General features: G+C 39.6%; 1 protein-coding gene across 2 annotated transcripts in view; it reads left to right on the top strand.

The window, feature by feature from the left end:
* Positions 1 to 11,859, top strand: part of kmt2bb (lysine (K)-specific methyltransferase 2Bb) — a 46,751-nt gene that overhangs the window by 2,512 nt on the left and 32,380 nt on the right. For both annotated transcript variants that reach the window (XM_016257713.1, XM_016257714.1), the window contains exons 2-3: positions 4,096 to 4,174; positions 5,469 to 8,771. In XM_016257713.1, the coding sequence (XP_016113199.1) occupies positions 4,096 to 4,174; positions 5,469 to 8,771 (3,382 nt within the window). The remainder of the gene's footprint in view (positions 1 to 4,095; positions 4,175 to 5,468; positions 8,772 to 11,859) is intronic.

Here is an 11,859-nt window from a genome sequence, read left to right as displayed (position 1 = left end):
TTCCTAGCACCTGTCGCTTACTGATTGTTTGGAATTATAAATATGAGCGTAGTTCGTCTGTTAATATCACATGCACTTTTTAGTTTGTTACTCAGACGCAGGCCGTGCGCTGCATGAGACAAAAAAGTAATATAGCCAAAACAACCGCATAGTGTAGCTCTTTAGTGTAGATGCATGTTGATTTTATCAGACGATGCCGCGATTATAAATGAGAGTGTCTCCCGGTTAACATGTATTAAAAGGGGTCGTGTTTATTCATTATTTAGTGTGGTATTTTTTGACAATATTCACTCATCATGACAGTAAAATAGGGCATTCTAAGTCAATATACTGCAGAATTTCCTCTCTCAATCAGTAGAAAATATGGTTAACACCCGGTATGCACCCTTGTATCGTGAAACCGGTATAATTTTGAAAAATACCGTGATATCAATTTTTGGTCATACCGCCCAGCACTACTCCGAAGACAACAAGATGTTGTTCAGTGCCAAGTTGTGGAAAAACACAGTCTTTGCATTGCCTTCCTTCTGATCCCAACATTAGGAAAGAGTGGTTAAACTTGATTTTTAATGAAGTTGCAGATCGCATCCGAGATTTACTTCCGAGTCTACAATCCGCCACGTCTATTCAAACAGAGCATTCTGATGAGGGGGGACAAAACAGGACAGAAAATAGCCTATTACTTCTAAATGATGATGCTTTTTGATGTAAAAATCTTGATAACATTATAAGTGGACCTCTGAGAACAGTACTAAATAAAAAACAAAGGCAGTTCACGACCCCTTTAAAAGTTAGTGTGAACTAGTCATTGTTGTAAAAAAAAATGTGGTAACTGTTTTAGTTTATTGATTAAATTAGACTATATTTGATATATGGTTATTGTCTGTGCTGGTCAGTGTTATGTACAGCATTGCCTGGAAATACTAGCGAATTTGAGATTTCCACCCCAGCTAAAGTCATGGAAATGTGTGGTTTTATAGTTTTGCTTGGCTTTTTAATATTTCATTAGCTTCATGAGTGTTCTGTTTAAAACAATTATTAAAATGCTCTATTCAGAAATCTCAAACAACCAAAAACGTCGTGTGAATTCATTGCTCAAAAGGCGTGGGAACCCTATATGTCTTTGCGTTCATGCTGTTGCACTTGTTTCTTCAGTGCGTCATGTATCATTGGCGTGGAAATGTGCTATGGTTACTTTGTGATCTGTTCTCTGAGCAGAAACCTGCAACTGAAAATGAAAAAAAATTCATTGTTAAGGTCAAAGTTTTGTGGGCTTGAAGACATGCTCTGATGCTTGCCTCAAATAAAAATAGATACGGGGCCATCGTCTGTGTATTAGCGTCTGTGAAGTTTAACTTTACAGTTTCCGTTAACAAGTTCTGTTCAGAGTTTTTTTTTTACAAGTGTACAGGGTCACGCGCTACCAAAATGCTGGCAGTTTAAATATTGTGTATAAGACATTATATTGAATAATGTTTGACAATTTAAACTTACAATATATATATATATATATATTTAAATATTTCAAACATTGTTAAAATAACAGATAATGTATTAGTGAACTGCACTTTACCTGTGGGCTTTTTCATAATACTAAATAATTAATCAGTTATTTTCAAGTTCACTAGGGGGGTTAACAGCAGAGTTGTTCCAGTTGCGTTGTTTCACACAACTAAGTAGTTGTTGTTAGAGTTCAGTTCTTTCTTTGTCTTTGAGCATGAACAGTGTTCTGTGAAGTGCGGAACAAGAATAAGGGAGTAATGTCTTCTACAATTCGGTGTTTAATTTACTTCCAAAGTCCTTGTCAACACAGAAATGGCATTACTTTGTTGTAGTGTTCTGTTATATTCAGTATGTTGTTAACAGTTTGAATCTCAAACAAGACGTTCACATACCCTTTGCCCCTTTATGCAGAAAAATGTCACAAAACTTTTATGAATAATAACAACCCCTTTATAAATGTGCAGTGGTTTCTTGAAACATGCGTTACCTTGTTTTTAAAGGTTCTGGAACTAAAGCGGTGCGAAAGGGCCTATAAGAAAAATGTCAGTTAAAAAAAAAAAAAAAAGACATTCAAATTAATATTTTTGCATATTTTTCAAAAATGTTGCTGAACCTTTAAAAACAAGGTAACGCATGTTTTTTGCGCGAACTATTTCCCAGTACCATTTAAAGGGTTGCATTCGCACCGACAGTGTGTACTAAGAAGTGACATAAGCCGGTCGACAGCGACGTCATTTGTGCGCGGTGTTCAACAACAGAAACAAAGAACAACATTAACAACAGGAGGATGGAGGACGCTGTGATCGGAGCTGTGTTTTTGTTGTGTCTCACGGGTTTCACAATAATGGACATGGAAAGTCGACGTATACGTAAAGCGATTGAAAGAACGGAAAGGAGGACTAAGAATCTCCAACGACAACTGGCAGTGCTACATTTGCTACAAGTGCCTGCACTTCAGCGTCCGTCCATCTATTGCTGTTCTCCATACTTGCGAAATAAGTTGACATGCTTACAGTATGTTTACACGGCGTTTTAAATCATGGCGGGTGAGGGCGTTTTCATACGCGTTTGGCCAATCAATGTCTACTTACGTCACGATTAGTACCAGTTGTGCTGGTTAGACCCTGCTCCGGAGTAGGAGCTAATTTGGTTCTCGAAAAAGGCAGTCCGGTACTAAAATCGCTCCCAGTTCCGGCGGTGCGAACACGCCGAAAAGTGGGTAGTTCCACAATTAGTTCTGGTACTATGAAAAGGTTCCTGTGGTGCGAAAGGCCCTTATGTACACAGTTTAGGCCTATGTACAGTTCAAAAGTGTGGAGTCTGTAAAATTGTTTTAATGTTTTCGCTTTTGTTCACCAAAGCTGCGCTTCTGTTAATTGATGCAGTTTTAATCTTATGTATTGCAGCATTCTGAATGTGACGAAGGACTTTTATAAATAAAATGAATTATAGAACATATTTAAAATAAATTACTATTGTAATTTATTTGAAAATATATTTTATTCCTTTGATGGCAAAGCTGGATTTTCAGTATCATTACTTAGGGCTGGGAAAATAAATCGATGCATCGCGAATCGAGAAATCGATTTTCCGAATGCATCGCGATTCTTTCTTGAGTCGATTCTGAGCTTAGTTTTGAACAGCAGATGGCACTGCATGCTTTAGAAACAGCCGTAATCTGCTTGTTTCCAAATCCTTACACACACTTGAACCTAAAATAATCATTCATAAAATTCAAAAAGTTTGAAGCGAATTACAAGGGTGTTCACAGTGGGCTGTGTTTACATTAATCTCGCGTCATAAAAGCATTTTGAGCTGAGGTGAAATTAACATTACATGACTCAGCCGAGCGCACAAGCGCTGTTCTTCATGAGCATTTGAGTGTGCAGATAAAAACTAGATTAGAGCGCCGTCTGCTTTTAAAGTCTAAGCTCAGAATCGCGATGCATTCTGAAAATCTATTTATCGCCCCAGCCCTATCATTACTCCAAACTTCAGTGTCATGATCCTTCAGAAATCATTCTAATATGCTGATTTGCTGCTTGAGGATAATTTCTTCTTATCATCATCAGTGTTGAAAACAGTTGTGGTGCTTAATTTGTTAATATTAATGAATGTTTTTTTAAAGGATTTTTAAAGAAATGAAAGTTTATAAGAACAGTGTTTATTTAAAATGGATATGTCTTTGTCTTTGTCACTATACAAGTATAGTGAAATTTGAGCAATCCTAACAGTGCAGTCACATGTAACTTAAACATCTGTAATACAAAAAAATAATAATAAAGTATGTTATTACTACACAATACAAGACAAACAATACTTCACTGTCACTTTTGGTCAATTTAGTGTGTCCTTGCTGAATATAACAAATTCAAACAAATCTTATCGACCTCAAACTTTTGAACTGTGGTGTATGTATATGTAATGTGTACTGTTACAGTATATAGTGATGTGAACTGTTATACTTTATCAAACGTGGAGGATTGCTAATCAACAAACAAAATTAAATGTATACTTACTTGTTACTTGTTACAAACATGTTACACGTTAAATTCAAATGTATTAAAGCTTGCTTCTGTTTTTCACTTTCAGGGAGCTGAATTCAAAGGCTTTGAAGTTCAAGATGAAAATAGCAGTGCCCCGGTTCGTGCTGGACGAAAATCATGTAAACGTAAGTGTCACTTCAGATGCAAATTATCCTAAGAATCTCCAAAAGTCTTTTGTTTCATTGTGTTTGCATAGCTTTTTATCTTAAAATCATCCCATACAATTAAAAAAATAAAACCCACCAGTCATTTTAGTAATTTTTCATCTTGTACAGCAGAGCGTCACTTCAAGGACTCCAGAATGAACAGTGTTGGTGTAGCTAATTTTAAATAATACTTACTATTTCAGTCTCTGCTTGATAGTCACTGTAGCCTGTGATTTAAAGGTGACATATTATGCCCCTTTTTACAATATGTAATATAAGTCTCTGATGTCCCCAGAATGTGTCTGAAGTTTCAGCTCAAAATACCCCACAGATCATTTATTATATCATTTTGAAAATGCCTATTTTGAGTGGAATCAGAAACACACAGTTTTTCGGGCCTGTCTCTTTTTAATGCAAATGAGCTGCTGCTCCCCACCCCCTTTTCCAGAATAGAGCTGCGCCATTACAGCTCGTACCTGCTAAAAAAACATCTGTTTTGGTTCTGATTATCATGTTTATCGCGCTGAAATCATGCGTTTTAAACCATATGAGTTTAAACTTCTGATATACGGTTTTCTGAGTGCACACATCCGAAGCACACGGACAGAAAGCAGCTGTCACAGCATGTGAGTACTAAACTAAGTTCGCATTCACACACACAAGTTTACGTTAAAAACACACGTGCGTTAACGTACAAAAAACAGTCGGTTATGTCTGTGAAGGTAAACAGCTGGGAAATAAATCATCAAAAAAACATCACGTTTATTTTAGATCTCTGTGGCAGCAGCAATATACAGTAAATAAATCAATAAATCCACTGCTCTCTTGTCTCCTCTGAGGCTGGGACTCTAAATAGTGTTCTGTGCTCGTCTGTGCAACCAAAGACAGAACAGTTAGCATGCCATGCTCAAACATTCGCCATGGCATTAGAACTGGTACACCGTTGTCGCTTGCGAAAATACAATAACTTACAGATTAAGGGGCGGTAATATTATAATGAGATCCCTTTGCCACGTCACCAAGGGAGAGAAATCAGACGCGCTCGTTTTCTCAGATGCTTGCAGAAAAAGGCTTCCCAAAACAAAGTTACTGGGTTAATCTTTTTCACGTTTCCTTGGTTGGTAGATGCGCTGGGGACCCGATTATAGCACTTAAAACCTGGAAAAGTCAGATTTTCATGATATGTCACCTTTAAATGTTTGATTCACTTGTTTATATTTAACCACAGTGGAATGAATATAATTTAATTGTATTTGAACTTGTTCTGCTTCAGGTGATCGTGTTTCAGCAAAGTCGTCAAAGAGGATACGTCAAAGGCGGGCTCTTCCAGTGTCCCCTTTAGTGGGAAGCACAGGTTCACAAGATCCTCAAAATGATTCAGGTTCTGTTCAGCAACTCCACAGTCAAGAGTCTCTGAAGGACACATCAGTAGATGATGGTGGGGGTGGTGATGGAGGATCAGAGAAGTGCACCAGGAGAAAAAGAGGATTGACAAAACAAAAGACCCAGTCGACTCCGAGAATCACAATCAAGTTGTTGGCTAAAAAGAAAGTGGTTACAGTCCCGTCAGTGCAACGTAAATCTGGTAAAAAACAAAAGGAAATCAAATCTGAAGTTACAGAGAGTCAGTGTGCCCAAATCTCAAGTGCTCATGTGAAATTAAAGACAAATGTAGCAGCCAGTGAATGCAGTGCTAGTGAGGCAAAGGAGGAGGTTTGCACTAGAAGGCGAGGAAGATCTGCTGACAAAAAATTAGAATCCACTCCACAAACAAATCCTGAAAAAGAGGGCAATGAGCAAAAACTGAAGCTGAGGAAATCAACTCGAAGGTCTCAAAATCCACTGCCCAGTGAAAATATAGAGTCAAAACCTGATGAAAAGTCAGCAATAGAAGCATCAGAGGTAAATAAGCTTGTGATTATGAGGCAGCGCAGAAGGTCCTCAAATGTTCCACAGGAATCTCGTGACCAGAGTTTAGTAGAGTCGATGTTGGAGGTCTCCACAATTGATGAATCCAGGCCACTTTCAAAGAAGAAAAAAGATAAAAAGAAAAAGAAGAAGAAAAATCGCAAAGAATCTGAAAGGAAACCAGAGCCTCATTCACCATCAGCAAAAGATCTTGGCCCTTCAGCTGATGATCCTCAAAAGCTCGCTTTCGACAATGATTTTGTCGGAATTCCAGGTCTAAAACTAACCAGGATACGAAACCCAAAAGCCCGGTCTCGCAAGAAACGCTGCAAGTTTGTGTGGACTCTCACTCTGGTGAAAAGCAAAAGCAAAGATTCCCAAATCCAAGAGAATTTAAGTAATACTCAAGAAAGCAAAAGCAAAGATTCCCAAGTCCAAGATGATCTCAGCAAAACACAAGAAATCAAAAGCCAAGATTCTCAAATCCAAGAGAGTCAGAGCAAAGTAGATGAAAGCCCCAGTACAGAGGCAGAACTTCCTCCTAAATGTGATGAGGAAGTAGATGTTTCTACAGAAGCAGAATCCACATCCACTCCTTCGAACATTTTGGAAACTGGCTCTTCACAGGAGTCACAAAACGTAGAGAACACTGTCGGTGCTGTAATTCCCGAAAGCACAGAGAACCCCGTGGCCATTGAGAAGGTTGAGGAGACCCCAGAAAAGGAAAGCAAGGGGGTTCTTGAAAGGTCAGAAATTGCAACAGAAGCACATCCAGAAGAGGCCACTCAGACGGACCCTGAAGATCTGATCAGTAAGGATGCCGTTCCACCACTTCAAATCAAAGTTGTCTCCTCACCAGGTAAAAAAAACTGTCTAAAGCAGTCCTTCTTAATTCAGCAAGTCACAACCTCACCTGAAAGAAAAGAACCCTCAAAAGTTGAAGACCCTCAGCATTCAGAGAAGAGTGAGAATGTGTTAGAAATTACTGCTGCCGCTCCCACCCCAAAAGTAAGGAAAAGGCAACATCAAAACACTGCTCGGAAGAAGCGTGCAAAACATAAACACTGGACAATTTACAGGCGAAAATGTAAATTGAATGCATCTCAAGAAAACCCCGCTTCTGAAACTGAAACCGAATCTCAGGTGGAGGAATCATCAGTATCACCAACAGCAGTCCCAGCACCTGTAGAATCCAAACCAAATAGGCATTCAAGTGAAGTTATGCATAAAATAGGTAAAAGGTCAGCTCCACCAACTATAGAACCATTACCTGAAGCCGCCAAACCTCAGGTCATCGAACAAACTGTTGAACCACCTCCAACCAACCCATTTCTTGGGACAGAACCCCAGCCAGAAATAAAACTTGAGGCACCATCAATTGAAACTGAAGAGGTTCTAGTATTAGAGCCTTCCGTAAAAGATCACCCACAGGTGCCTCGTCCTTCACGCAGGCGAATAAAACGGGTCAAACGAAGACGAAAATCTTTGATTGGCCGGCGGATTAAAAACTCAAAATTGCAAAAGAAGGAGTTGTTTGAGGTTAGTAATGATTTCCCACCGATAACGAGTAGTAGAAAGTCTTCTTCTGAAGTAGAAGAGCCTAAACTCTTTGGTATATTCTCAACAAAGTACAAGAGGAAACGAATATCGAGGCTTCAGTCATTAGAGGGTAGACGGAAAAAGGCCAAGCTCTTATCAAAGCAACTGGATAACACCAACGGAGATCAGCTTTCCGATCAGACAGAAAGGGATTCTGTCATTGTGAAAACTGACCGAGATCAGGACATCCAACAAAGCAAAACGAAGTTCATGAAAACTATTAGACATTTCATAATGCCAGTCGTGAGCGCCCGATCCTCTCGGGTTATCAAAACGCCAAAGAGGTTCATGGATGATCTTGGTATGTCAGGCCTTCCTCGCAAGAACTCCCAAAAGAAGCTTGGCCTACAACCAAAATCAAAGAAGCGTGATTCTAGTGAAAAAGGTGAACCTGAATCCTTTCAGTTTAAGGATGAAGATAACGATCTGAGTGAAGCTGATCTTGATTTGTCTTCCACTTGGGAATCAAAACCTAAATCACCCAATGATGCTGAGATCTTCAGTGAGGAGAAGCAGCCTGGGAAAAGACGATCGCTACTCCGAGATCCCAGTTTCAAATGGGGAGTGCTGGAGCCTGCCAGTGACGACGTGTATGCCTTCAATGAAGATCTTGACAAGGAGTTGGATACCTTGCTATCTGCCAAAGCTTTTACAGTGGACCCGTTTCTTGATCCCATCCAAAAGAAGAAAAAGTCCACCAAATTCAAAGTGCAATCATCAAAATTGAGGTTATACAAAAAGCTTAAACTCAAACAGAGTCTGGCAAGGCGTAAAAAGACCCCAAAGGACAAAATGATTCAAGTTGTATCATCCCCTGCTAAGACACAGAAGGAGGAGTTGGAAGAAGGGGCCAGTCTAATAAAGTCTCTCAAAGACATGAAGAAGGAAAAAGCTAAACTCAAGATTGAGGATCTCAACACCCCTGGGGTTGTTCGCAAAGTCTCCATCTGTGTCCGAGCTCTGAGTGCCAAGTTGCTGGCGCAACACCAGGCGAAAGACATCCAAGAGGATGACCTGCCAGATGAGTTCTCCATTCATACAGACATCTCACTTCCAAACAAATGTAAAGGTAGGTCAAGATTTGATTTTTCTAACTGACTTGAAGTAAACATGAAATCCAAATTGACTTTCGTAATGCATGTTCTTAAAAAGACTTAAATAGTCTTCTAAATTGTCCAGTGAGTTAACACAGTTAGTGCTGTCAAATGATTAATCGTGATTAATCGCATGCAAAATAAAGACTCAAATGAAGGTGTAGAACCATCTCCAGGATGATCAGAAGAAATGGACAGCCCCTGAGTTAAATATATGAGTGTCACAGCAAAGGGTCTGAATACTTAGGACCATGTGATATTTCAGTTTTTCTTTTTTAATAAATCTGCAAAAATGTCAACAATTCTGTGTTTTTCTGTCAATATGGGGTGCTGTGTGTACATTAATGAGGAAAAAAAATAACTTAAATGATTTTAGCAAATGGCTGCAATATAACAAAGAGTGAAACATTTAAGGGGGTCTGAATACTTTCCGTACCCACTGTATATGCATGTGTACTGTGTATATTTATTATGTATATATAAATACACAAACATTAGGGGTGTGAACCTACACTGGTTTCACGGTTCGGTTCGATTACGATTATCACGTCATCGATTCGGTTCAATTCGATATCATGATGCATCACAATTTTAAAATCAATGAATTTTACTTTGCATGTATACAATTTTGTCAATAAATACAAGCAGTCAGATATATGAACTGTACCTGACATGGTTTCCCAAGTTAGTGGTATTACCCCCTGCATATTTTATTGTGTGTGACATGGTTTACACACAGCGTGTGTCTTCTCCAGGTCGTGCTTACCAGGTTGTTCATAAAATCCGAAATGTGCCCAGATGTCGGCTTTAAAGTAGTTGTTGGAGCATTTCTAATTACTCGCACCTCACCACCCTCCACCATTAGGCGCGTTCGACTTGAAGCGGCACTGCGTGAGTGTATGACATCAACCGCGAGAGCGATTCGAAAGCATAAGGATCCGTCTGCTCTCTTAGCGCTCTCACAGTACTTGATGTCATACACTGATCATTCTGCTCAGCGGCGCTTCAAGCTGAACGCGCTTAATGTATGCTACTGCGACAAAGCATGTATGCGACAAATGACATCAGAAAAGCAAATTGGGATTTTTTTTGACAGATTTTGCGATTTTACATTTGCAAAGTCAAGCTTCAGCTCAATATTGTCAATAATGTGCAGCACAGTATGGGTATCATTACCCTGCTGAAAAAAACAATAGAAACCATCACAGAAATTTGTATAGTTTCCATTAAACCATTAAAAAATTCCTTTTTGTTTTAGCATTATTCCAATAGGAATTACTGTTGTTCTATTGGTTGCCATCTGCCAGATTACATCCCACCAATAGAATCCATCAAATAGACACCATTATAGTTGACATTAAAACCAAACAAATTCCCATTATAACCCTGAAATACATTAAATTTGTTATTGTGTTTTGGGAGGGGTACTATTGTTTTTTTCCTCAACAGGCAAGATTATAATGGTATAACTACTTTTACAGAATTAACTTAATTACTGAATTTCACAGAAAATATTAATTTTTTATAAATAAAGAACTGTATTTCTTAAGTCAATTATTAAAGTATTTCATTGATTTATTCATTTTAAGTATTTGGGATTTTAAGAGCAAGTGGAAAATGTGCTCCAAGTGAAATTTCATTCAAGTGAAATTAGCAAGCAGTTAGACTGAATTTACATTTGTTTTAAACGCGTAGCCAGGCGCGAGTCGACACAGGTTGCGCGCGTGCGTCAAGCCTCATCTATACTGCCAGATGCGCTCATGGAGACTTGCGGTGTGGAGCCGGGTGCGAGTATAAACGAGCATTACGAGACAGGCTGCGTGAGTGCGGCAAGCATGAATGGCTCGTCCGTGACGCGGGATTCGTGCCACGTGGTCCAGTGAGGAGCGAGTATGAGAAGCATTCACAGACACAGGCTGTGTGTGCACTCTTCTGAATTGGGAATAGCCAACATGCATTATAAACTTATTTCAAATAAATCTGTTGGGGAAAACAAAAACATCTAAGAATGTATCTTTTATTCTCCAGTACTGAAAACAGAACCTATAAGGGAGCTCTTGATATGCACTGTGATGCAGCTCTTGCAAATTACCTTTTTTGTTTGTTTTCTGTCATTTCGAAGCTTAAGTTGCATACGGTTTTCTTTAGTTTTAATTTGCCTAACTATCGATCTGACCAAGTAGACGCCATAATCCCACTCTGTCTCTCTCCCGTCCCGCGTTACGTTTTTTTTTTAATAATGGTGGGTGTTTACGCAGTTGGCTAGAGCAGTGCTGATTGGGGAGAACGGAGGTGCGCTCACTCTATTGGTTAGTAAGATTGCAACTCAAGGCTGGCAGTTATGCATATGCTCTGGAGCGGTGTAATATCGCGTCCACATCGCAGGCTTTGCGATTAGGAAATCGCAACGTCTCAAATCACGATTTCGGTTAGATTTTGATTAATCGCACAGCCCTAATTTCGACACCCATAACAAACATACATGTATGTATTTAAAAAAATAATGTGCGTATATACAGATAGGGTTTAGGTCTGGAGACATGCTTGGCCAATCCATCACCTTTATCCTCAGCTTCTTTAGCAAGGCAGTGGTCATCTTGGAGGTGTGTTTTGGGGTCGTTATCATCTTGGAATACTGCCCTGCGGCCCAGTCTCCAAAGGGAGGGTATCATGCTCTGCTTCAGTATGTCACAGTACATGTTGGCATTCATGGTTCCCTCAATGAAATGTAGCTCCCCAGTGCCGGCAACACTCATGCAGCCCCAGACCATGACACTCCCACCACCATGCTTGACTGTAGGCAAGACACACTTGTCTTTGTACTCCTCACCTGGTTGCCGCCACACACGCTTGACACCATCTGAACCAAATAAGTTTATCTTGGTCTCATCAGACCACAGGGCATGGTTCCAGTAATCCATTTTAGGCTTGTCTTCAGCAAACTGTTTGCAGGCTTTCTTGTGCATCATCTTTAGAAGAGGCTTCCTCCTGGGACTACAGCCATGCAGACCAATTTGATGCAGTGTGCTGCGTATGGTCTGAGCACTGACAGGCTGACCCCCC

The sequence above is a fragment of the Sinocyclocheilus grahami genome, unplaced genomic scaffold (genome assembly GCF_001515645.1).
Source record: "Sinocyclocheilus grahami isolate Dianchi unplaced genomic scaffold, SAMN03320097.WGS_v1.1 scaffold1589.1, whole genome shotgun sequence".
Lineage (NCBI taxonomy): Eukaryota > Metazoa > Chordata > Actinopteri > Cypriniformes > Cyprinidae > Sinocyclocheilus > Sinocyclocheilus grahami.
The sequence above is the reverse complement of the archived record's forward strand: the minus strand, read 5'-3'. Positions and strand labels throughout refer to the sequence as shown.